Source organism: Leptonychotes weddellii, chromosome 11 (assembly GCF_054177405.1).
Source record: "Leptonychotes weddellii isolate Sample4059 chromosome 11, ASM5417740v2, whole genome shotgun sequence".
Lineage (NCBI taxonomy): Eukaryota > Metazoa > Chordata > Mammalia > Carnivora > Phocidae > Leptonychotes > Leptonychotes weddellii.
The window spans coordinates 5,025,691-5,050,709 of NC_138379.1; the positions used below are offsets into that span (position 1 = coordinate 5,025,691).

The 25,019-nt window shown below is 61.4% G+C and overlaps 2 protein-coding genes across 7 annotated transcripts in view; one reads left to right on the forward strand and one right to left on the reverse strand.

Annotated features, from left to right (window-relative positions):
* The window catches only part of PC (pyruvate carboxylase), a 96,030-nt gene extending 71,230 nt beyond the window's left edge, over window positions 1–24,800 (forward strand). For all 6 annotated transcript variants that reach the window (XM_081797707.1, XM_081797706.1, XM_081797710.1 and 3 more), the window contains 20 exons: window positions 1,845–1,980; window positions 2,137–2,321; window positions 2,548–2,713; window positions 2,840–2,985; window positions 3,143–3,260; window positions 3,465–3,616; window positions 5,149–5,267; window positions 7,564–7,726; window positions 9,969–10,151; window positions 19,999–20,143; window positions 20,499–20,588; window positions 20,678–20,899; window positions 21,358–21,514; window positions 22,026–22,266; window positions 22,384–22,633; window positions 22,833–23,077; window positions 23,162–23,341; window positions 23,418–23,666; window positions 23,960–24,100; window positions 24,193–24,800. In XM_081797707.1, the coding sequence (XP_081653833.1) occupies window positions 1,845–1,980; window positions 2,137–2,321; window positions 2,548–2,713; window positions 2,840–2,985; window positions 3,143–3,260; window positions 3,465–3,616; window positions 5,149–5,267; window positions 7,564–7,726; window positions 9,969–10,151; window positions 19,999–20,143; window positions 20,499–20,588; window positions 20,678–20,899; window positions 21,358–21,514; window positions 22,026–22,266; window positions 22,384–22,633; window positions 22,833–23,077; window positions 23,162–23,341; window positions 23,418–23,666; window positions 23,960–24,100; window positions 24,193–24,441 (3,537 nt within the window). In that variant the 3' untranslated portion in view covers window positions 24,442–24,800. The remainder of the gene's footprint in view (window positions 1–1,844; window positions 1,981–2,136; window positions 2,322–2,547; window positions 2,714–2,839; window positions 2,986–3,142; window positions 3,261–3,464; window positions 3,617–5,148; window positions 5,268–7,563; window positions 7,727–9,968; window positions 10,152–19,998; window positions 20,144–20,498; window positions 20,589–20,677; window positions 20,900–21,357; window positions 21,515–22,025; window positions 22,267–22,383; window positions 22,634–22,832; window positions 23,078–23,161; window positions 23,342–23,417; window positions 23,667–23,959; window positions 24,101–24,192) is intronic.
* On the reverse strand, window positions 13,137–17,184 carry LRFN4 (leucine rich repeat and fibronectin type III domain containing 4). Its single transcript, XM_006749253.3, has 3 exons — window positions 16,321–17,184; window positions 14,504–15,862; window positions 13,137–13,980 (listed from the first exon to the last, which is right to left on the reverse strand). The coding sequence occupies exons 2-3, from the start codon at window positions 15,850–15,852 to the stop codon at window positions 13,419–13,421; spliced, it is 1,911 nt and encodes a 636-aa protein (XP_006749316.1). The 5' UTR covers window positions 15,853–15,862; window positions 16,321–17,184; the 3' UTR covers window positions 13,137–13,418.
* Window positions 24,801–25,019: the final 219 nt, after the last annotated feature.

The window sequence follows — 25,019 nt, forward strand, 5'->3', positions numbered from 1 at the left end:
GGAGAAAAAATTGGGCCTCCCCGGAAATAGTTGAAACTTCCAGAGGTTTGAGAATCTTGGTGCCACTGGCCCGGGCCATGAGGCTGCTCACCTGTAGACAGGTAAAGAAGACCTGGAGCTGGCTCACCTGGGGCAAGAGGTGAGGAAGGTGAGGTGGCCCCACTGTGTGTGGGGGGGAGGGGGCCCAGCCTCACTGTTGTTTCGCAGGATATATGGGAGTTCTTCACCTCCCCCAGGGAGACGATTCAGACATTCCACTTAGCTTTTTTCCACAAAGATCTTCCGATCCCTTCCGTATATGTCTCCGTCGTGCTAATTGTAAATGACATCCCCAGTGGAGAAGGTATAGACTGTATGGAGAAGCATAAAGAAGGAAAAGAACAACACTGCACCAATTCTAGAACATGGGCGTGAGTGACATGCTGTCTGACAGAGCTCTTTCCAGTTATTTTCCTTGCCTAAAAAAAGCTTCCTGAAATCATATTATTTACCGTTTTAATTTCCGTAGCATCACGTTGTATCACAAGCATTCCCCTTGTCATCAGAGCTGTGCAAACAAGCATCTTTAATGGTTACATTACATCTGTATAGATGCCCTAGTGTTGGATCTTTAAGTGGCTTCTAATTATTTGCTGTTGTAAATAATGCTGTTTTGAACATCTTTCTGCATCCATCTTGGTTCCCATTTTAGAATATTTCCTTGGGTTAAATTCCTAGAATGGTAACCACAGGGCCAAGGGGCAGAAATATTTCAAAGGCTCTTGATAGAATTTCCAGGGAGCTTTCCAGAGAGCTGCCCTGATATCCGGACCTCACCTGGTGGGTCTGTCTCCCATAGGCCTTACCCACACTAAATCTGGTTGTTTTACAACACTGTTGCTAATTTAATAGGCCAAGTGTCACCTCACTGTTCTCTCTTGTCTGTGGTGAAACTGCTAATGGTTTCTTAACCACTCCTGTTCACTGCTCTGTTTCTGAGCTTGTCCTAAAGGAGCGCTTTGCTTCTTCTTGACTTAACCCTATGTGGTAGTTTGGACTCTTTCTACGGGGCCTTGTCCCCACTGCAGAGCTGCCTGTGGCCCCGAGCAGAGCAGGCTTTCGGTGCCCAGGACGAGGTGAGGTGGGTGCTCTCTGGTATGTGTGCCATTGTCGTCTGCCAGGGCGGTGGGCTCCAGTGGCTCCCCCAGGAGAGCGTGCCCCTCCCAGTGGGCCGGTTACCTGAAGCAAATCTCAGGGGATCAGGCTGCTAGTGGAGCTGTGAGGGGGAGATCACGGGGTGATATCTGGAGTTCAGTGCACCTCAGGTGGCCGTTGATAGAGAAGGAGGCTTCTACCACTGTGTGAAGAAGTCGTGCTCCTGAAGTCTGAGCGGAGGCTTTGCTTCCTGAGACGGCACATTGATGCAGGTTGGCTCCTTGGGAGATCTGTTGTTACCGTCGTTGGCCTGGCCAGGCGGAACCCCAGTGGAGGGACACAGGGGCCATTGTGGCGCGGGGAGGTCCTAAAACCCAGGCTGCTGGGCCCCGGAGAGGGCACCGAAGGGGACTCTGACGAACGCACATTGAGGGCACGCAGGATTGCTTTAGGAGCTGGAAGTGTTTTGAAAGTTATTAGAGCGCTAGGGTGAGCTTGGATTCTGTTTGGGTTTAACTTTGCTTCCCTTCCCTACAGCCAGTCAGTACCCCAGGGATTATTGGGCTTGGCCAGGGATTGAGGGTGAGCCTGCTGGCTTTCGTGTGGGGCACTAAGGGGCAGTGAGGGAGGGGGGCTGGGGTGGGACCCTCACTCTTCCTGAGGGGAACCCTCTTTGCCGAATCTGCTCTAACCCGGCTCTGACTTCCCAGATGCTGAAGTTCCAAACTGTCCGTGGGGGCCTGAGGCTCCTGCGTATCCGCCGAGCCTCCACCGCCCCCGCTGCCTCCCCAAATGTCCGGCGCCTGGAGTACAAGCCCATCAAGAAAGTCATGGTGGCCAATAGAGGTGAGTGCCCTTGGGGCCGGCGAGAGGAACCACGTATCCAGCCCAGCCTTAGCATTCCTGTTCTGCCCTTGCCCTGCGTACCAGCTCCCCACCCCGCTTCTGCTTCTGTAAGGACCCAGGAATCTAGCGTCTTGTCCCTTGCCCACTCCTTTCAAGGGGAGATTGCCATCCGCGTGTTCCGGGCCTGCACAGAGCTGGGTATCCGCACTGTGGCTGTCTACTCGGAGCAGGACACAGGCCAGATGCACCGGCAGAAAGCAGACGAAGCCTACCTCATCGGTCGCGGCCTCGCCCCGGTGCAGGCCTATCTGCACATCCCAGACATCATCAAGGTGGCCAAGGTGATCAGGGCGGGCCTGGGTGCTATGCGTGGCCTCCAGGCCAGCTGCAGTAAGTGTCTGTGAATAGGGGAATGAATGAATGAATGAATGAATGAATGAATGAACGAACGAACGAACGAGCGAACCAAGTGGGGTGGGGGGAGGTGCACGGGCCACGGGGTTGGCTCTGGGCCTGTGTAAAGGAATTGGAGAGCTGCTGCACTCCTCTCACTGCTCCTGCCCCCAGGAAAACAACGTGGATGCGGTGCACCCTGGCTACGGGTTCCTGTCGGAGCGAGCGGACTTCGCCCAGGCCTGCCAGGATGCCGGTGTGCGCTTCATCGGGCCGAGCCCCGAGGTGGTCCGCAAGATGGGAGATAAGGTGGAGGCCCGGGCCATTGCCATTGCTGCAGGTACGTGTGGCCGACAGGCCACCAGGGGCCGCATGGCTCAGGAGGGGCTGTCCAAGGAGGGGGCTGGCGGGTTTGGGCAGGGATTCCAGCCTGTTACAGAGGACCCACGTGCCTGTCTCCCAACAGGTGTCCCCGTGGTCCCTGGCACAGATGCCCCCATCACCTCCCTGCACGAGGCCCATGAGTTCTCCAACACCTACGGCTTCCCCATTATCTTCAAGGCCGCCTATGGGGGCGGGGGGCGTGGCATGAGGGTCGTGCACAGCTATGAGGTGAGCAGAAGCCCAGGGCTGGGAGCAGCAGGGAGCCCAGCTGGACTGTGAGGCCACCCACAGAGCAGACCCTGGGGTTCCGAGAATGGGTGGGGTCCTGCAGAGGATGAGACAGAGCTATAGGGCCCAGTGTCTGCTCCGCTTGCCTGCCTCTCAGGAGCTGGAGGAAAACTACAACCGGGCCTACTCGGAGGCTCTGGCCGCCTTTGGGAACGGAGCGCTGTTTGTGGAGAAGTTCATCGAGAAGCCGCGCCACATCGAGGTGCAGATCCTAGGTGAGCGTTCGCGGGGCCACTGCCCAAGGCAGGCTGTGGAGTCTGGACTGGTCAGGGCCCAGGCCTTGGTGGTGGTGGTTTCTCTGCTCACTGCTCCGACTGCTGGGAGCCGACATTGATCGGCCCTAGTAGTTGTGTGGGGGTTGGTGGGTATTTGGGAAGTGTTTAGATCCCTGGAGAAGCTGAGTTTCCCTTTCACTGTAGGAGACCAGTACGGGAACATTCTGCACCTGTATGAGCGAGACTGTTCCATCCAGCGGCGGCACCAGAAAGTGGTTGAGATTGCCCCTGCCGCCCACCTGGACCCCCAGCTTCGGACACGGCTCACCAGTGACTCTGTCAAACTTGCTAAGCAGGTGAAGGGCAGGGGCCTTTGGGGACAGTCTCCCAGGTGGACATAAGGAGCCTGTTCCTAGAGGCTCCCTCTGAGCTCCTGCTGGCTTAGGCCTCATGCCAGGGGTCCTGTCCGGATGGGGACGGTCTGCTAGGGAGCAGGGAGGCCCAGAGTGACTGGCTCTGGGAGGGTGGGGTAGGGACCGTCTGGGAGGAGAAAGGGTTGACATGGGCTCTTTGGGATCCTCGCTGTGTGAGAGCAGAGGTTCCAGGCCCAGAGACCCAAGCCTGGAATCCAGAAAGGCTGAGAAGAGGGAGGGAAAGAGGCCACTGGCCACTCTGCACAGATGGAGCTTCTGCGTGGCACTGACTAACCACTGGAACAAAAGGAATGAGATCCAGTGGATTCTGGCAAGATTAAGAAACATTATGAAGGCATTTCTTCTCATTCATTCTCGACCGTCCCCGGCATCACATCCATTGCCCCCCATTGAATCCTCAGGTCCTCTTCTGCCAGTCTTCGCTCTACTGGGCATGGAGGCGGGAGATGGCATACTGGCTCCCCCAGCAGTGACCTGCCCCCCAGGCCTGCCCCGGAGACCACCTACCATGGCCAGGCCTGTAGCAGGGGTCCCGCTGTCTGTTCTTTGTTCAGAAGAGAGCCCTCCCCCTCTCAGAGTCCAGGCACCCTGCGCCCACCCCGGCCTCCCCTTCCCGGGGCCCCGGGGGAGAGCATCTTCTCAGATCTGCCTTCCCCAGCAGACGGGGTGGGCCCTGGTCCTGCTCTCCTTCCAGAGCTGTGCTCCCGCAGACCTCTCAGGCAGCAGACGATTCTGTGACCTTACCGGCTGAAAGACCGGGGCAGCGCTCTGCAGAGAGGTTTCAGCCACAGTTAATATGAGGCTTGGTCAGGCTCTAGTTTAGAGTTGACATTTGGGTTATTTCATATGAGAAGTAATCTTACCTGGAGCTGGGTCTAATTTATTGGCTTATTAGGACACGTGTCACTCTATAACAGATTTGAGGGAGCTAAATGAAGTCTGTTTTGTGGTTCTGGTAGGACCAGAGTGAGACTGGAATGAGGGTTGAATTTTGCATTAGAATCATCACTGTTGGTTCCTCTCAGCGGACACCTCTTTGGGTCATGGCCAGAGGTGGTGACGAGTAGAGCAGAGGGAACTTTCTGAAAACCCTCTGAGAGTGAGGAGGTCCAGCAGAGGCCGGGGTAGGTGTGGCTGAGAGGGTGCTGGGATGCTGTCCTCTGGAGAGAGGGTGCCGAGTCTGGGGTGCATGGCAGCTGCTGAATCTTGCCCCAGACAAGCCGGTGCAGCCACCAGAGGCTCAGGCGGAGTCCTGGGGAGCCGGCCAGGCAGGGGCCCAGCCGTGGGCTACGTGGGCTGCGGGCATTCGCCCCGGGGCAGGGCTGGTTGTGCTGTCCATTGGGGCAGGGCATGTGGCGGTCTGTTCCTTTTGGAACCGGCCTGATGGCTGAGGCTGAGCCAGAGTGGCTGCCAGGCCCCATCAGTCGGGCCCCACTGATGCGACCGCCCCTCAGGTGGGCTACGAGAACGCGGGCACGGTGGAGTTCCTGGTGGACAGACACGGCAAGCACTACTTCATCGAGGTCAACTCCCGCCTGCAGGTGGAGCACACTGTCACCGAGGAGATCACCGAGTGAGTGGGGCGGGGGCGGTGGGGGCGGCAGCCTCTGGGAAGGGGCAGCTTCCACCTTTCTGGTGAAATCCATTCAGCGGCTCCTGGGGAGCTCAGCGTATCTCCACTGTGCTAGAGAGCAGTCAGGGATCTAGGTACTTACTTTTTACAAAAATTATTATTGGAAAAGCATTATCTGTGGGGCGCCTGGGTGGCTCAGTGGGTTAAGCGTCTAACTCTTGACTTTAGCACAGGCCATGATCTCGGGGTCATGGGATAGAGCCCTGCATCTAGCTCTGTGCTGGGCATGGAGACTGCTTAAGATTCTCTCTTTCTCAAAAAAAAAAAAAAAGAAGAGAGAGAAAGAAAAGAAAGAGAAAGAAGGAAGGAGGGAAAGGAAAAAGGAAAGGAAAGCATTATATGCCTATTGTAAGAATTAAGGAGCAAATAAAAAGATTGAGAACTCCACCCTCAAAACCAGGATCCTGAGGCGGCTCGGGCCGGGTGTGCCGGGGGAAGGTCTCATCTCCAGGGTTTCAGATGAGGAGCCGGAGGCTCAGGGCAAGAGAGTTGCCAGCCCAGCACAGCATTGCTTGTGCGTGCTCTAACTCTCCTGGTTTTGTTCCATCTTTATTTATTTTACCATATAAATAGTTTGACACAATTGAGATGTTATGTGTAGAATTTCTATTCTACTTAATTGAAAGCATCCTCCAGGCCACTGTTCTTTCTGAAACTGTAGGTGTGTGTTTCATAACTTAGGTACATGGCCCTCCATTGCTAGACACTCAGGTCGTTTCTGGTTTTTGCAGCTCGTAAGGGTGGTCAGTTACCATCTTTGTGCCTAGCTCTTTCCCTTCCCCTCTCAAGGGTTCTGGGGATAGACACTTTCCATGTGGTTACCTGAGCGAAGCCTAATCAGGTTTCCAGATTGCTTGTATCAGTTTGTTCTCCCATAAGCATTGAGTAGAGACACTTAAAAATCTGCCCATTTTATAAACCATTCAGTTGTTTCAAGATCCTATTTTGAGCCATTTAAGTGTGAAGCCCTGGCTTTGGGCCGGTCCACCTCACCCTGGAACTTTTCTGACAGTTTGTTCCTCCCCCAACCCCCACCTGAGATTGAGGATGCTGTGGGGGCGCCTGCCTTTGCTCAGCAGGTGCACAGAGGCTTCCAGACTCCTTGTCCTCTCGAGGTAAAGGCTGAGTTGAGGTGGACGCCTTGGCTTTGGATTCTGGCTCCATGAGACTTTGCCCGATTGCGCCGCTGTAAACTTGTGGTTGATCTCGGGCCTGCCACAAGCCTGCTGTGTTAAGGGTGGAAATCTGTGCTTGCTCAGGAGTAGGGGTTTTGTGTCAGAAAGACACAGACCCCACAGACACAGGGTGCAGGTTCCTCCCCGGCCACTATCCACGCAAAGCTTGGGTGAGCTGCAGCCTCTCTGACCCTCAGGCTCTTCCTCCTCTGATAGAAATGACAGACTCTCAGAGCATCATCGTGGAGATCAAGCTTGAAAAGAACACAGCCTTAAGTCCGTGGTGTGTGGATACAGGGATGCACGGTAGTCGTCCTCACTACTGTGAAGTGCTCTATAGGACACCGGGGAAAATCTGCCAGTGCCGTTTGCAGGCTGTCCCTGTCACAAGCCTCAGTGACAATACATTTAAAACCTTGAGTTTTTTTGGTTTTTGTTTTTTTCGAAATCTGTCGCTGTCCTTAGGAGCATGGCAGTCAGTGAGGCTGAGCTTATAAAATCATGCACACTTGGAGAGTTCTGTGCACTAAGATCTCCTATGGGGTGGGGTCTCGGGCACAAGCCCAGCCACCGCACAGATCCCGGGAGGACGGCACCCTCCCCGCGGCACATCCCCTCGTGGACCCTCCCAACGGCTTGTGTTTCCCATTTCAGCAAGCCCCGTGGTCACAACCCCGCTCTCTTGCAGACCGCCCCCTGCCTCTGTCGGGGTGTAGTGCGTACCGCTCTCCGCATGGAGTGTCTGAGCCTTCAAGTCCGGCTTCATCGAGCGAGGGTTTGGGGGAGGCAGGAGAGACCCTAGGGAGAAAGTAGGGCAGAGTATGGGGAGGGGCCGTTTGGTGGTGGGTACCAGAACAGGTAGATGCACATATTCCAGTTGGCCCCTCTCCGGCTGCCACCTCCTTATTCAGACTGCCTGGGGTTCCTGACCCAAGTGGGCACCGGGCAGGGGCTGCTGGTCTGGTGGGAAGGAGCGGGTGAAGAGTCGGCAGGCAGGGGTGGGGACCACCCTCCTCATCCATCCCCTGCCTCATGTTCTGCTCCTCCCTGCCCCTCTGCAGTGTGGACTTGGTCCATGCCCAGATCCACGTGGCCGAGGGCCGGAGCCTGCCTGACCTGGGCCTGCGGCAGGAGAACATCCGTATCAACGGCTGTGCTATTCAGTGCCGGGTCACCACGGAGGACCCTGCGCGCAGCTTCCAGCCGGACACTGGCCGCATCGAGGTACGTCAGCCTTCCCACGGAACACGCCCTGGTCTCATGGGCGGGGAGACCCTCCTGTGGGCCCAGAGGGGCGAGGGAACCCTCGCTTGGGATGGCTGAGGGTACGCAGGAGCCGGGCTCTGTCCAAGAGTAAGGAGAGAGCATTCCAGGGGGAGACAGCCATGAGCACAGATTAAAGAACCAGGGAGTGAATCGTGTGGAACAGGGAGCAGACCAGCTGGGTGGAGCCAAATGTAGGGTCCCCAGAAACGAAGCCCAGGCCCTTGATTTTGGCTTCTTACGAGAGCCCAAGGACAGAGCAGTGGCCTCTGTCCTGCCTTCGGTCTGAGGGAATGTGTTGGCAAGGCAGGACCCAGGGGTTGCTGCAAAGGACTGGGGCCCAGATGTCCCAGTGGAGAGGACAGGCTGAGCGAGGCGCCTATTATGGATCAATGCCGCAGTCATGCGGCAGGGAGAAGGTGGAAGGCAGGGAGGAGGCCGGATCGGGGCCGCCCAGGGCTGGGTGGGCAGACATGGAGGTCGGCCCTGCCGTGCCTCTGCCCCCGGGAGTATGTCCTGCTCCCCCTCTCTTTTCTCAGCACAGACAGCCCTCCCCCGCCCCTCCCCACTCCCAGCCTCTGGGCCTGCTTGGGGCAGGCGCCCTCTGAACCGCTGGGGTGCCTGTCCCCTGGCGCTCTAGCTCACGCTGGCTCAGAATACTTCTGGAACCTTCAGCAGCACTCCTACCAGCTCCGCTGCTTTACTGCTTCCCCATCTGGTCTGAGCCTCCGAAGAAGCAGGACATGCGCAGGAGCTCAGGTTCTGGCCCAGGGAGAGGGCCAGGATGATTTGGAGACAGATACTGGGCTTCTGAGAAACAAGTGATGCGGGGAGGGAAAGAGAGGATCTGGATTCTGAAAGTTGCAGAGCTGGGAGGCTTGAGGCAGAGAGCTGCCACTGGAATTCCATTTCTGGAACAATCCAAGTCCATAGGTGGGGGCCAGCCTGAAGGCTGGAGTGCTGTCTAGTGGGGGCCCCTGACTTCTCTGCCCTCAGCGGGGAAGGGGCAGCCCTGCGATGCACCACTGCCTTCCTCCACCTCCACTTCCAAGGCCTGGCTCCTCTGAGCCTGGTTAACCACAGAATATTTTTAGCTGACAGTTCCTGCTCACAGCTGAGCGTTCACCCTTAAATATTTTATTAAGTTCCTTTTTATCGAACATAGGCCTGTGTCCCTTAGAAGCGGAAACATGGTGCAGTGGGTGTCCCAAGCCCCCTGGGCTGTCCCTCCCACTCCCCGTCTTCCTCCCTCAGCCTCACAGGGGTCCCCTGGCCCAGGTGCAGGCTCGCCCTGCTGGGACTCAGCCCGGGCCGCATCACGGATGTTCATGTGTGTACCTGTTACCCCAGACACCACGAACCTCTGTCCCCGCAGGACCCTGTCTCTGTCCAGCTGCTACTTGGAACCCCCGCCCGCCCCCATAAGTCTGCCTCCGGGACCCAGGTCCTTCTCTGCCCTGCTTCCCTCTCTGGGCATGCGGGCACGCACCTCATGTCCGGCCCTTCTCCCTGCTCTTAGTATCTTATCTCCTCTGCCTCCCCTCCTTCTCCCTCCCATTCTCCCCTTTTGGAAGGAAGGGAAGGTGGGGGGGGACACTGAGGCCTTCCCCATCCCTTCACTGTGTGTGTTAAAACAAAAACCCCTTGGCCTGCCTTCCCTCCCTGCCCAGCTTGCATCCTGCAGTGTCCCTGTCCCCAGTCCAGTTTTCCTTGTTTGTCCGCCCCCTTGCCCAGCAGGGGGCACACACCTCTTTTAGCCACTCACTCTGGTGCCTGGCATGTGGTGGGCACAAATGTCTGGGGGGATGAATGAATCTGAGAGGCAAGAGGGTTGGTCAGGCAGGCGGGTGGAAGGTTGGGCGGATTCGGCCCCTGCCTGCCCAGGGCTGCTCTCCGTGCTCTGCTGAGCTCTGGGCCTGCAGCCCTGGGGCTGGCTGGGAAGGTCCTGTCCTGGACCCTCTCTTGCCCCCTCCCCTGCCAGCTCCTCTCGGGGGAAGGAAGCAGTGACCGTGTGGCACCCAGAGAAGGCGGGATGCCCCTTGTTTCGCTGGCGGAAATGAGGCAGAACTTCGCTAGGAGACTTGGCGCCCTTGTGCGAGGCCCGGCGCCCTGCCGCATTCCCACACGTCCAGCCTGGCCCGGGGGCCGCATCTGGACTCCTGCTCCCGGCCCAGTTCCTGACTCTGCTTGCCTCTGCCCGCAGGTGTTCCGGAGCGGAGAGGGCATGGGCATCCGCCTGGATAACGCGTCTGCCTTCCAAGGGGCTGTCATATCCCCACACTATGACTCCCTGCTCGTCAAAGTCATCGCCCACGGCAAAGACCACCCCACGGCTGCCACCAAGATGAGCAGAGCCCTTGCCGAGTTCCGAGTCCGAGGTGTAAAGGTGAGAGGCTGTCGGCCCTGCCTGCCTCCAGGCGCTCTCGGGCCCGCCCCAGTCCTGTCCCTTGGCCGCTCTGCCTCTGCTGGGGCCTGGCCCCTCAGCTGCCCTGGGAGTGGGCCTGGGCTCCTCAGTGCTCAGGGGGGGCCTCGGCCAGAGCCAGGAGTCTTGCTCCGGGGAGCCCCACGCTCCTTCTTGCCCTTCTTAGGTGAGATCACCTGGAGTCTGTGTTCAGCCCACATATTACAGGCCTCCCTTCTGGAAGTTCTGATCCCACAGGTTGAGGTGGAGGCCCCAGAGCCTGCGTTTTGAATAAGCTGTCCGGGTAGTTCTGAACCCCAGGAAAACCCTGGGTGAGAGAGCACAAGCCTGTGTGGACAGGGTCACTTTCCATAAAATGAGCCCCCTGTCTGCCCTCACTGCCCTCATCCCCTGGCCTGGCACATAATGATGTCGTGTTGGGTGCCTTTGGGACCGCTGGGAAGGGAGGCTGCAGCTGGAGGCCTGAGCCAGGGCAGAGGGAGGCACGGGGCCCAGCTGCCGGGCAAGCACCTGAAATGCTCGATGGCCTCTTGGTTTCCCGTGTGCGTAGCTAGAGACGAAACCACAGCCATGTGCTGTCTTGTCCTTGAGGCCAGCACTGCCTACATACCCGTGGGCATCCCCTGGGCAGATGCTGCCGGCAGCCGCCCTGTAGCACAGGAAGAGCAGGGAGGAGGGCTCTGCCTTTCGTGGGTTGTGCTGCCCGGCCCTACCGTGCGGTGGCTGCTGGGCAGGCCAGCGCCTCATCCTGTCCTGGGAGTGTCCAAAGGATGGAGTCCAAGGCAGGGGATGCCCTCCTTGGCCTGCCGTGCACGCTGTGCGCTGGGGCCCTGGCTGACGGCCCCTTCGTGTCACTTCCTCCTGGCTGCCTCCGGGCCTGCCTGGGGTCTGGGCTCGGTCGGTGGGGTCAGGGCCTGCGGGCGGCACTGTCCTCTCACCCGCTGACGCGGCTCTGTGATGCGTCCTGGCAGGGGCCCCGAGGGGGTGCAGAAGGCTTTTGAAAAAGCACTTGGGAGGGAAAGAGAGAGGAAGGGAACCTGCGGGGCCGGTGCTGGGTCAGCTGTCTCCTCTCAGGCCCTTGGCCCACCTCCGAGGGGATGGTGTTCCCAGGGTGTTGGGGTCTCTGTGCTCTCCCATGGGAAGCCTCAGGGCTCCTGGCCTGGGGGCTGTTTCCTGCGCATGTACAGAGATGTGTTGTGTCGTCCTGTGTTCAACCTGCTGCTCTCTGAGGGGCTTTTTCCCCAACTAGGGGAGCTTTTGGGGCCGGGTGGCCAGCATGCACCATGACCCTAGTGTGGAGCCCGACTGCCCCACCCTTCACCCGCCTGCCCTTGTTGCTCTGTCGGCCTTACTGGTGCCCCCCCACTGGCCCCTGTGCCTGTGACCCCCCGGGCCACAGGACCTTCCACCTGTCCCCCAGCCCGGCAGGCTCATGAGGACCCCCTGCCTTAGATCCCTGAGGGCGGAGAAGGGGCCACGGGGCCCACAAGGAGGAAAGTGGGAAGGCCAGCTGCGGGACACGTGTTTCTGGTTCCGTGGGGCATCAGAGTCCTCCCAGATGTGCACCCTGACGAGGCCGCTGGCTCCTGCCACATCTAGAGCTTCCCGCACCTGGCACCTGGCAGCTCCTTGCTCCTTCTCGTCTCCCCTCAGCCCCGTGCCACCTCTGCCTTCTCCCCACGGCCCCTTGGAGGGTTCATCCTCTCCTGCTATTCTGTTGAGGACCTTGTTTCATTTATTTAAACCAGGATCTCTCTTGGGCCACATCCAGGTATGTGTTCTGCGGCTGGGCGGGCAGGCGCACGAGTGTGTGAACACTGTGCAAACCCACCAGTGTGTGAGCTTGGCCAGCACACGTGTACACGCACACACCTATTGTGCAGTTCCCCCGGGCTGCCCGTTAGAGCCACGGCGGGCCTCACACACAGACGCCATGCGCCCCTTGGCACAAGTACGGTGGCCGCCACAGTCTGGGCACCATCACAGGCCAGTGTCCGCCCTCCGCAGTGGGGCCCAGGCACCTGCATGTTCTTAAAGCGTCGGTGGGGGGCGGGCTGCCAAGCACCGTGGAGAGCCACACGTCTGCAAGCATTTGTGTCTGGAGCATCATTCCTCCCAGCTGACGCTTGGGAGCCGTGATTGTTCAGAGGCTGGCCGAGGCTGTGCCCGGGGCCGGAGGCTGACAGGGATCTTGGGTCGAGGAGGCAGAGCAGGGCAGTGGCCCTGCGGGTGTGGGCACCCCCCTCCTGCCCCGGTGTTAGCCCCTCCAGTGTCCACAAAGGGTTTGACTCAGTCTTTCCAGACAAGCCCAGAGCAAAGCCGTGGGGGGCGGGGGGGGGCGGGGAATCCGTGGAGCAGCTGGGAGCTCAGGGCCTCTAGCCCTGACGAACCTTCCAGGAGGTCTTGGGCTGATAGCAGAGCAGTGGGATCCCAAGCCTTTTCCAACTCTTCTGGGATAACATTTTACAAATCCAGAAGATGCCCTGGGAGATGGTGAATGAGGCTGTCCCCAATGGAAGCCATGAGGACTTTCCTACTGAGTTAGTGTATTGCCAGCCAAGGTCCGTACACCCTGAAGGGCTGTGCCATGGTCCCCTTGTCCCTGTTGCCACTCTGTGCACCCTGGCATCCATGCCTCTACGAGGATGTCACATCTTGTCCACATCCTGCCAGGAAGGGGTGTTCTCTGCACTTACAGACGCAGGCTAGGGCCCAGAGGGCTCAGGCACAGCCCTTCCCCTTCTCGAGGGGCTGGTCCAGCTCACCTGGGACAGGAAGCACCAGCCCCAAGCACCTGGCTGTTAGAGGAGGCTGAGGGCACCCTGGGCTGTTTGGGCCACCTCTGTGGGGCTGACAGCCCCAGGCCTGACCCTGTCCTGTCTGTGCCTCTGCTGGCCCACGTTCCCCGCCGCTCTCAGGGAGCCTAGCCGGATAAGTCAAGGCTAGCACTGAGGTGTACCCAACAATTTTATTATAAAGAAAAACAAGACTCCCGCTTGGTGGCTGCAGCCCCCTGCCTCGGTGGCTGTGAGCACCTGTCGGAGGAACGCGGGTCTGGAGGCCAGAACCAGGGAAAGGGCCCCCTGTCCTGCCAGGTACAAAGGGGGCCTGAGGTACCAAGGGTAAAATCAGGAGGGGCTCCCAGGCAGTGCTGACCCACCGGGCCCCGCAGCTGCCCGCCCCACGCCCTCTGCCCCGACCCCGGCCCGCCCCGGGCCGCCTCCCTTCCCCTCACACCACACTCTCCTCCAGCTGCTCCGTGCTGCCCCCAACCCCCCGGCACCCTGCCCCAAGCAGCCCCCCGTGCACAGAGTGGCTCCTCCGGGCCCAAGCCCCTCCAAGGCGCCTGGCGTAGCCGTAGCACCCGCTGGCGTCTCCCAGGTCCAGGGAGCAGCTGCGTTGCGGCCGAGGTGGTGGGCTCCTTGGCGGGTGGGCCTTGGGAGTGGGGCTGGGGCCTCCATTGGTCTGGGATTGGACGTGGCTGAGCTTGAGGGGAAGGCGGCCATTCCCGGCCCCCCGGCCCCGAACCAGCAAGGCCACAGTGAAGACCAGTAAGGCAGCTACCAGCACGCCCCCCACGGCCACGGTCAGGGTCCCGCCCAGCACGTGGGCCTGCAGGGCGTGGCACAGGGGTGCAGCCGGTAGCGTGGAGAAGTGGGCACAGCCCAGCAGCCTGGTAGCTGTGAGGTCGGAAGGCCCAGCGGCGGGTGACAGGGCCAGCAGGCAGAGGTCATAGTCGGCACCAGGGACTAGGTGTTTCAGCAGGAAGTGGTGGCTGGAGGCCGGGACAATCCTGCGGGCAGGGGTGGGTGGTCAGAGCCTAGCTCCAGGCTCTGACCCCACCCCCCACCCTCACCGCATGCTCCCCAGGGCCCAGCTCGGGACACTCCCCTCCCCTAGGGCCACTTGGGCCTCGTTTGTTGACTCAAGAAGGCAGAGAAGCCAAGGCAGGCATGCATGTGTGCAGCTGGGGACAGAGCACGGGGACGGACGGGTGTGTGAGTGTGTGTGTGGACGCACAAGCCCAGGGCAAGCCAGGGAGGCGGTGCAGAGTCACGTGGCCAGAGCCAGAAAGAAGACGTCCGCGTGGCCCAGGCTTGTGTGCTTCCGCACAGAGACCCAACACCGGCTAGCCTGGACAGAGAGCTCCTGGGGCCCCCCCCACCTCTCCCTGGTGCCTGCCCCTCCCCTGCCCCTGCAGGCAGCTCAGAAGCTGAGGAGGGGTGTGTGGAAGTGGAGTCCGGGAGGGGCGGAGAGGGGCCCAGACGGCAGCTGGGAGCGAGGCTGGGGCTGAGGGCTGCAAAGTGCCTCCTCACCGGTAGATGAGGGTCTCGTCCTCGCTGCTGTTGTACTGGATTTGGAACATCCACACGGGGTCTGCTGGCCGCCCCGGCCCCCAGCTCACCAGCCCTGAGGTTGCGGTCACTTCCGTCACCTGCACAGCTGGCTCAGACTCTAGTGTCCCCTCGCCCTCGGCAGCAGTGCGGGCCGAGGCAGCAATGTCCGAGGGCCCCGGGCGGCCCCCCTCCGCGCTGCCGTTGCTGCCATGGGGCAGGGCCAGCACCCGGAGCTCCACCTGGGCTGTGGCCTCCCCGGCAGGGTTGGTGGCAATGCAGGTGTAGCCCCCGGCATCCCCAGAGCCCGTCACCCCAATCTCCAGGGTCCCGTTGGGGAAAGCCCGGGCTCGGGAGGAGTTGCCAACCAGCCGGTCATCGGGGCCGACCCAGTGCATGGTGGGCGCGGGGTCGCCGAGCGCCCGGCACCGCAGCGTGGCCCGCTGGCCCTCCAGCACCCAGAGGCGCTGCGTGTGGCGCGCAATGAGGGGTGGCTCGCAGGAGAACTCGCCCTCGGGCACGGCCCAGAAGTAGCGGCCGGCCAGGCCCGGCGGGGAGGCGCACGTCTCCAGGTCGTCGGGCCGCGCCAGCCGCCGTAGCCACAGGAGCTCACAGTTGCAGTGCAGGGGGTTCCCGCTGAAGCTCAGCACCAGGGGCGCGGGCGAGGCCTCCGCGTCGCGGCCCCGGGAAAAGAGCGGGTCGGGGGCCAGCGTGGCCAGGCGGTTGGAGGTGAGGTCGAGGCGGGAGAGCTGGCTGAGCTGGGCGAAGGCGCCTGGGGGCAGCGCGTCGATGAGGTTGTGGTCCAGGTTGAGGGTGTGGAGCGCGGGCATGGCGCCGATGCCAGCCCAGGGCACCTGCCGCAGGTTGTTGTAGGACAAGTCCAGGTCCTCCAGGCTGTCCAGGAAGTCGTCGAAGGCCCCAGGCGAGATGCGGCCCAGCTGGTTGCCGCTGAGGATGAGGTGCTGCAGGTTGACCGGGCCCCGGAGGCTGCCGGCGCCCAGCTCAACCAGCCTGTTGCCATCCAGGTGCAGGGAGCGGAGGCTCTCCAGGTCCCCAAAAGCGCGGGCCCCGATGCGGGTGATGGCATTGCGGGACAGAGTCAGGTCCACCAGCCCCGTCATGTTTCGGAAGTCTGGCGGCCCCAAGGCCTGGATGAAGTTGTCAGCCAGCCGCAACTCCACGGTGCGCCGGTCCACGTTGGGCGGCACAAACAGCAGGCCTCGGTGGGCACAGAGGGTGCTGAGCGACTCGGACAGGTTCTGGCAGACACAGGGCAGTGGGCAGGCGGCCGCTCCACTGGCCAGCAGCAGCAGCAGGAGTGGGGGGGCCATGGTGAGCGCCCTGTAGGGAAGGGCCAGAGCCCAGGCACAGGTGGGGCGGGGGCGGGTGCCCACTGTGCCCGCGGCCCAGTCCCGAGGGCCAGCTTCCAGAGCCTGGCCTGGGTGGAGGGTGGGGGGGTGTCAGGGTCAGAGGCCCCAGGGGCCCCCCACCCAGGGCTGAAAGAAGGCTGGGGCCTGCAGGGCCAGGCCCCCCAGAGTAAAGGTCACATTTCCCAAGCCGGTACGGGGGTCCTGGCTCTGGGGACAAGGTGCAGTATGAGGCAGGAAGCGGAGGTGGGCACTAGAGCAGGGAGGGTCCCGGAACTTCCTTTCTCTGGCGTCTCCAGGAACCGCCAGCACCCTCCCTCCGCGCCATCCCCTCCCCCGCCAGGGAAGGCGCCCTCACCCCCCCCAAGCCCCTCCCGCGGCCCGTCGCCCCTCTCTGGCCAGCCACCGCTGCTGTGCCCCGCGGCCCCTCACCTGGTGTCTGTAGCTCAGGGGGCGCGGGCCGGCCTCCCCGTGGGCCTGGCCAGCCCCCGCCGACTCCAGGCGGCTCTCCCGCGGGGGCGAGGCCAGGAGCTGACCGGCCGCCCGCCGCGCGCCCTCCTGCCCATGGCGCTCGGGCCCGCGGCCCCGGCTCACTCGGTTCCCGGCACCTTTTCCCGGCGGCTCGCGGCGGCGGCGGCGGCGACAGGCAGGCGGGTGCGCGCCGGCGAGCACGCGCTCCGCGGACACGCACGTGGAGGGCGGACAGGGAGGGGCGCACGGGGATCCACCCGGGCCGGCTGGCTCCCGAGGTCACGGGGACACGCGGCCACCGCAGCGCCCACGGGTGGCTCCCGGTCACGCCCGAGGCCCGGGCCGGCGCGGGCCCGCCGCGCAGTCCCCCGGCGCTGCCGCAGCGCACTCACCCTGGCACAGGCGCGCGCGCCCCCGGCCACCCTGGCGCCCCGGCATCCTGCACCGCACAGGCGCCCGCCGCCGCTGCGCGAACCGTCACTCTGCAGACAGCCAGACAAAGCGCCAGCTCGCGGGCCCCTTCACCATCTCCCAGAGACGGGAGCCTTTGTCACATGTCGCTGGGCAGCCTCCCCAGCACACCCACACATGCCCACACACCCACACGTCCCCGCACCCACAGGCAGGGCCGGGCGCAAACCCGCACTGTTGTTGGGACCCTCACAGACACACGCTGAAGGTCATAACCGTTCTGCATCACCGAGTCACGTGGAGGGTCCCCAACAGGCACGGGGCCTGGGGTGGGGGTGGCAGTGAGGGGCTGGGGCGACGCCCCCGGCAGGCCGGCTGCGGGGTGGGGCGGAGAGGGTTCGGCCTCCGGGCTGGCGCCGTGCCCCGCCCCTCCCTCCCCTTCCCGGGCTGCCTGCCCCGCCCGGCGTGCTCGGGAGCCAACCGGTCTCCGCCTCCGGCCCGATTGGTCCTGCGCCGCGCGGTTTCCCAGCAGGCCGGCGGTGGCACGCTGTTTGAAGCTGTGCGTCAGTGGTCCTCGCCGCGCCGGCAGCCCCGCCCTCCCCCTTCTGTCCCTGTCGGGCCGTCTTCCTGGGAGAGCGGCCCAGGGTGAGCTCGTCTGGGCTGAGAAAGGGCTCCCGGCGGGGGTGCGGTGGGAGGAAGAGTTCCCGGCTGCCTCCCTCCGAGTGCCGGGGCTTGGGTGGGAGCGCTGAGTGCTCGGAACCAGGGAGCGCGCTCTGGTTCTTCGGGAAACAAGGGGAGTCGCCACTTCCTCCAGGTATCTCGTAGTTCTCAGGCTACCTGGACACCCCCCACCCCCGTCCCTTTCCCTTCCCTGCAGACATGATGCCTAGGGGCTGGGTGGGCCAGGACCCCTGGGAAACGGAATTCTGATTCTGCCTGGTACAGCAGGTTAATCTTAGGCAAGTTATTTAACCGCTGAAACACTTGACTCATCTTGGCCGAGGGGTATTAATTACACATAGTCACGTGCCTCATAGCGCTGAGAGGAGAGATGTAGCCTGTGAGGGGCGCAGCCACCTGGCAGCTGGAAGTCATTCCTAACTGTTGCCACTCCCAGGGCCTCAGCTGTTGCATTTGTAAAATGAAGGCACTGGATTCTAGCCCAGGTCAGCTCTGATGCTCAGAAGCATGGGATATCTCTGCGCCTGTCTTCACCTTCAAGAATATTTTCTTTCACTCTAAACAAATCAGTCTACTAGCATCCATCGCAAGCCGCTCTGTGCTGAGAGTTGGGGTACATCAAGAACCAGATGGGTCTGGTTCCTGCCCCCACCGGGCCTCACAGTACATAGGGACGACCGATCCCCCACAAAATCACAAAGGGGGAGGGGCCTACAAATAGGAAATGTAAGGTGGAACAGGGGAGGTCTCTGAGAATCCCTCTTAACCCTGTGTGGTTCTAGGTTTTTTAGATGGCTTAAATTGGTTTTATCTTCTCAAATGCCATGCCTTGGTCCAGTTGAAATGTCCCTTTAGGAGGGGCAGGGACTAGTCTTAGGGACAGATAGGCAGATCTGTCACACCAGAGAGGCATGAGGCAGTGTTGGCTGGGTCCCACTCTGCAATGACTGTGGGGGAGGCACCCTTCGCATCTGGACCTCCAGGTGATAGGAGCGCGGGGTGGGGGGGGGAGGGGCACAGGTAGAATTTCTCAGAGTGGCCGCAGGGCCCAGCAGCATGAGTCCCTACTGAAGTTGCCAACAGAGGTCATGAGTGGGTGACACGGGATGCCTTATCTGAAGTGACAGCCATGTGGTCACAGGCACATGCACGCTCGAATTCCACCCACGGGGCCTGGCAGTCATGGGACGTGGCTCCATGCTGCCTTCCAGGCTCCCTTATGGCCTCTAGGTGGGACTTGGCCAGCTCCAGCTTCATGCTGTCTCCCAACAGTTCAGTGAGCAGAAATGACCCTTGTGCACAAAGCAGGTGGACACAGATACATCGGACAGCACCCCTGCCCCCAGAATGCTCCCAGGGCTCCCAGGTGTAGGAAGACTGCAGACAAGCAAAAGCTGAGGCCTAGGGAGGCGCTTTCCAACAGCTGATCCCACAGAAGCCTACTAAAAAGGGGGGAGGGCCCGGCTCTTGTGAGGGCAGGAGGTATAGACAAAGGCCTTCCAGTTCAGACTTCGAGGAAGCGCCTACCAGGCCGGCGCAGAGGTGTGGCTGCGTGAGAGCACAAGGAAGTCTGGTGTGGCTGGAGGGGGCCGTGACTTGGGAGCCTGGCAGAAGGCATGGCCTGGAGACAAGGGGTCGTAGAGTCTAGAGATGGCCATGGTAGAACCATCTGGCTTGACCAGTGACCTGTGACAGGAGTGGGTATTGGGGGTGATGGAGCATAGGTTTGGGTAACCGGGTGGACCGTGAGGCACCGAGCAGAAGGCAGAGGAGGACTGGGTGAGGGAAGCGGACTTTGGACTTGATGAGCTTGTGTGAGGGCCACACAAAGAGAGGTGCCCGGGAGGCATTTCCACTTTAGGGTCTTGGCTCTGGAGCTGGCTGCCCAGGATGGGGCCACCCAGGGAGAATGTGCTGAGTGAGGAGAAGAGGCCCAGTGACAGCTCTGAGAACTCCATCCTGCAGGGGTGAGAGGAGCCCCCAGTGGGGACGGGGAAGAGGAGAGCAGGAGGTCCTGGAAGCCCAGGGCACCAATGCCCAGGTGGGAGCTGTTAGCAAGTGCAGGGTGGGAGAGGGCCCGCAGGAGTCAGCCACCAGGATGGAGCTTAGTGAGGATACCAAAGTGTGGCTCTTGGGGGCGGAGGGTTGCAGGGAAGGGGGTCGCCGAAGGTAGGGACATTTGTCAAGAAGCACGGCCGCTTTATGTCACGGTGCCGTGGGAAGGGCCTGACCCGTTTTCTGGGCTGTGTGGAGGGGAGGTACTTAATTTCCAGGTCCCTGAGGAAGGAGGAGGTGATTCGGCACATGCTCTGGGTGAGCAAAAGGGGAGGAGGTGGGCTCAGCCCCCCAACAACTTAGGGGACTCTGCCAGGATAGGGGGTTGGTGAGGAGATGGGGAAATGTCATCCCACAGGAAGGCCTCAGACCTCAGCCTAGTATCCTGGGGAACGTGGGGGGAGCTATGCTGGCCCAGGGTGGCACCTTCAGCCTCTTCTTTCCCCAGCCATGCTACACGTTGACACCCTCCCACCCACCTCTGTCCTGCAGACCAACATCCCCTTCCTGCAGAATGTGCTCAACAACCAGCAGTTCCTGGCAGGCACCGTGGACACGCAGTTCATCGATGAGAACCCGGACCTATTCCAGCTGCGGCCTGCGCAGAACCGGGCTCAGAAGCTGCTGCACTACCTCGGTCTGGCCCCGAGATGGCCCTTCTCTCCGCTCCCAGATGCCTTGCTCCTGGCCCCCTGCCTAGAAGAGCTTCCTAGCACCCACTGTCCTTGCTCTCGTTTTGGTCCGACACCCTCCTCCTTTGCTTCACCCTCCCACCTTGCCCACCTTCCTTGCTCCTGATCTTAGAGATGCCCCCTTTTCCGTCCACGTGGCCCTCAGTAGATCCCACTGCTTGGACCCAGGAGGCCCTGGCTTTGGAGAGGACTGGGTATCCTGGAGGAAGCCCTCATCCCCAGGCCCGTCCACTGTCACTTCTGCCCTCAACTCAGACTGTCCCTAGCCCTTCCTGATCCCGCTACCCACTCTCTCCCTAGGTCATGTCATGGTGAACGGCCCAACCACCCCAATCCCCGTGAAGGCCAGCCCCAGCCCCACAGACCCTGTTGTCCCTGCGGTGCCCATAGGTAGGTGAGATTCATTCTGCCAACTCGGGGAGACAAAGAGGAGGCTCTGCTGCCTGAAGGATGGGTGCTAATGCCCAGCTCTGCCCTAGGCCCACCCCCGGCCGGTTTCAGAGACATCCTGCTGCGGGAGGGGCCCAAGGGCTTTGCCCGAGCTGTGCGGAACCACCAGGGGCTGCTGCTGATGGACACGACCTTCAGGGATGCCCACCAGTCACTGCTGGCCACTCGTGTGCGAACCCACGATCTCAAAAAGATTGCCCCCTATGTTGCCCACAACTTGAGCAACCTCTTCAGCATAGAGAACTGGGGAGGTAGGCTGGAGGAGGGCTGGAACGTGGGACAGCACCTGGAAGGAATTGGGTATCCAGTGTGGCCCGGCCCCCGGCCCCCGGCCACTCCGGAGGCTAGAGATGTTAACAGCGAGGAAGCCAGTGAGAAGTGAACAAGGCATGGTGTTCATTTGTTCAGCAGCGACTGGGGCCGACTCCGGGCGCGCCTCACAGAGCTGAGACCCTGGTAGCTCAAGGTCTGTTCGTTACGGCACAGAGAGTTGGTGGCAGGACTGTGAAAGGGAGCACAGAGGACACTGATCCTGAGCTACCCCGAGAGCAGCAAAGGGAAAAGTCTGCAAGGGCTGGGGCAGGGACGCGAGGGACCTGACGATGCGTGGGATGGAGTGAGGGCTGGAGGCTCAGGCCGCAGAGCTGCAGGTGTGGTGGGGTCCCCGGGGGAGTGAGGGGCTGACCCGGGCCTCTTGGTCCCTGTGCAGGAGCCACGTTTGATGTTGCCATGCGCTTCCTGTATGAGTGCCCCTGGCGGCGGCTGCAGGAGCTCCGGGAGCTCATCCCCAACATCCCATTCCAGATGCTGCTGCGGGGGGCCAACGCTGTGGGCTACACCAACTACCCCGACAATGTGGTCTTCAAGTGAGCCTGGGGTCCGGGGGGGCTGCGGACACTGTACCGCAGGGCCCCGTGGGTGCCAGGCCACGCTGCAATGGCCTGCACGCCCCGAGGAGGGCTTGACACCGAGCCTCGTAGCTGTCCCCAGCAAGGGCTGCCATCTGGCAGTTTCATGGAGTGAGGATTATGGTTGGAGACCTGGGAGGACTTCTAGCTCATGGGGCAGTGGAAGCCTCAGGGCTCCTTCGTTCGGTGCTCTTTCTCTCTCAGACTGTCACTCTTGCAAGGAATCTCCAGCTGATCCTTCTGACCTGGGCAGACTGAGCTGCACGGTACAGATCGACTAGGGCAGGACAGCTCTGCTGGAGGCCAGATGCCTCTGGGGTGACCCTGCCTAGCCCACACTGGGGCGCCCCCCCACACACACACACACTGGCTCTGTGGGTCCCGCTCCCCCTGCCAGGCCAAGGTCAGAGAAGGATGTGCGGGGGGACAGTGAGATGGGATTGACCCTTGGGCTCTCCTACCCACGCAGGTTCTGTGAGGTGGCCAAGGAGAACGGCATGGACGTCTTCCGGGTCTTTGACTCCCTCAACTACATGCCCAATCTGCTACTGGGCATGGAGGCCGCGGGCAACGCTGGTGGCGTGGTGGAGGCCGCCATCTCCTACACCGGTGACGTGGCCGACCCCAGCCGCACCAAATACTCCCTGCAGTACTACATGGGCTTGGCCGAAGAGCTGGTGCGGGCTGGCACCCACATCCTGTGCATCAAGGTGCCTGGAGCCCTGCACCCACGCCAGGATTCCCCAGCCCCTTGCCCATCACCCCCCCAATATGTCCCCCTCATCATGCCCCCTCCTCACCGCCTTTCTCTTGCCTTCTTGCCCCAGGACATGGCAGGGCTGCTAAAGCCGACGGCCTGCACCATGCTGGTCAGCTCCCTCAGGGACCGATTCCCCGACCTCCCGCTGCACATCCACACCCACGACACATCGGGGGCAGGTGTGGCAGCTATGTTGGCCTGTGCCCAGGCTGGGGCCGATGTGGTAGATGTGGCAGCTGATTCCATGTCCGGGATGACTTCACAGCCCAGTATGGGGGCCCTGGTGGCCTGCACCCGAGGGACTCCCCTGGACACAGGTAGGAACAGCGGGAGTCCATGGCCACTCCCCTCACAGGTGTGGTCCTCAGTAGTCCTAGTGGCGTCTGGCCTGTGCTAGAATCCAGATGTTTCCTGACCTTGCCTTCCTCACCCACGTCTGAGACGGGGCCTGAGCTGGCTCTGGGGTCCTGGGAGGAGCACCTGGGAGCTTAGCGTATTTTCCTGGCCTCCCTGCAGGGGTGCCCCTGGAGCATGTGTTTGACTACAGTGAGTACTGGGAGGGGGCCCGGGGATTGTATGCGGCCTTCGACTGCACGGCCACCATGAAGTCTGGCAATTCGGACGTGTACGAGAACGAGATCCCAGGGGGCCAGTACACCAACCTGCACTTCCAGGCACACAGCATGGGGCTTGGCTCCAAGTTCAAGGAGGTCAAGAAGGCCTATGTGGAGGCCAACCAGATGCTGGGCGACCTCATCAAGGTGAGCTAGGCCCAGTGCTTTTATCCCCGCCTCTGGGCCTCCGTAAGATGCCGAGCATCCTAACCCAGGGGCTTTTCTTCTTAGGTGACACCGTCCTCCAAGATCGTGGGGGACCTGGCCCAGTTCATGGTGCAGAATGGGCTGAGCCGGGCGGAGGCTGAAGCCCAGGCAGAAGAACTGTCCTTCCCCCGCTCCGTGGTGGAGTTCCTGCAGGGCTACATTGGCATTCCCCACGGGGGGTTCCCTGAGCCCCTTCGCTCTAAGGTAGGAAGGCCCAGCACAGTGTGAGGGTGGAGGTTGGGTGCAGGCATCGGACCTGACCCTCTGCTTTGCTCCCCAGGTGCTAAAGGACCTGCCAAGGGTGGATGGGCGGCCTGGAGCCTCCCTCCCTCCACTGGATCTGCAGATGCTGGAGAAGGAGCTGATAGAGCGGCATGGGGAGGAGGTGACCCCGGAGGATGTGCTCTCAGCGGCCATATATCCAGACGTCTTTGCCCACTTCAAGGACTTCACGGCTACCTTTGGCCCCCTGGATAGCCTCAATACCCGCCTCTTCCTGCAGGGACCCAAAATTGCAGAGGAGTTTGAGGTCAGTGGCTCTGGCACCTGTCTACACTCCACCCCAGCACCCCTGCTCCTGCATCCCTAAGGACACCAGCACATCTAGAGCTCCAGGCTTTGGCTTGGCTGTCACCCCGCCTCACAGGCTGTGGGTACCCAAAGCACCCTGGACAGACCAGGAGGCTAGGCCTTTACAAGTGAGGAGCTGAGGCCCAGGGTTGGGGGACTTGCCTGGGACTGGGTCGGGGTGCTGCTCTACCCAGACTTGTGTGTTCTGTTGTCCCCCACCCCCAGCTCTGAGCCTCCGTGCCTTCCCTGCAGGTGGAGCTGGAGCGGGGCAAGACCCTGCACATCAAAGCCCTCGCCATGAGTGACCTGAACCGGGCTGGCCAGAGACAGGTCTTCTTTGAGCTCAATGGACAGCTGCGGTCCATTCTGGTCAAGGACACTCAGGCCATGAAGGTACAGTCCCCCCCGCCCCTCCAGGGCCAGCCAGGCAGTAGGGACGGGTAGGGCCTGTGCCTCATGTCTCCTCCCCTCTGCCCTCTCTACAGGAGATGCACTTCCACCCCAAGGCCTTGAAGGATGTGAAGGGCCAGATCGGGGCACCCATGCCTGGGAAGGTAATAGACATCAAGGTGGCAGCTGGGGCCAAGGTGGCCAAGGGCCAGCCCCTCTGTGTGCTCAGCGCCATGAAGATGGAGACTGTGGTGACTTCACCGATGGAGGGCACTGTCCGCAAGGTCCACGTAACCACAGACATGACACTGGAGGGCGATGACCTCATCCTGGAGATTGAGTGATCTTGCCCCAGGCTGGCAGCCTGGCCCTTCCACAGACACTGCGCTGCCGGGGCAGGCCCAGGCCAGCCAGTGCCCGAGGGCACAGAGGCACGGGACCTCCTGTCCTCAGCTGTTTGTGGCAGGAGACACTCTGCCTGCTGTGGCTCATTCCCCTCCTCCAGCTGTCTGTCTTCTGTGTGCCGGACAGCTGCTCACGTAGTCATCTCTTGCCAAATAAGGGTCCTCTCCTTGTTGGGAGACTACAGGTGGTGGGCCGAAGGCCCAGGGGAGCAAGTTTAGGGGTCCTATCTCCTGGGAGGAGACCTAGGCTCCAGGTCCGGTCCTGAGAACTTTGCTCAATAAAACTGGCTTCCGCTGCCCTCCCGGCCGGGTCCTGTGCAGCACTGCCCCCCACCCCCACCCCAGCGCCACTCAGCAGAGGGACCGGCCTGCCTGCTGGGACTCCCCATGGCAGGGGCAGGTCAGTTGTATCTTCCTCCTTGGAGGGGAGGGAGAATAGTGTTGGTTTCAGGCGCTTACATGCATCCCAAACAGGAGTAGTTGTACTGAGAACTTGGGTAGAGGGGTGCTGTTCTAAG

Bases quoted from the DNA above. Each gene is read 5' to 3' on its own strand.
- LRFN4 (XM_006749253.3), bottom strand. From the start codon at position 15,852: ATGGCCCCCCCACTCCTGCTGCTGCTGCTGGCCAGTGGAGCGGCCGCC. The intron at 13,981-14,503 runs GTGAGGAGGCAC...CCCTGCCCGCAG, and splicing joins GACGAGACCCTCATCTACCG to GATTGTCCCGGCCTCCAGCC.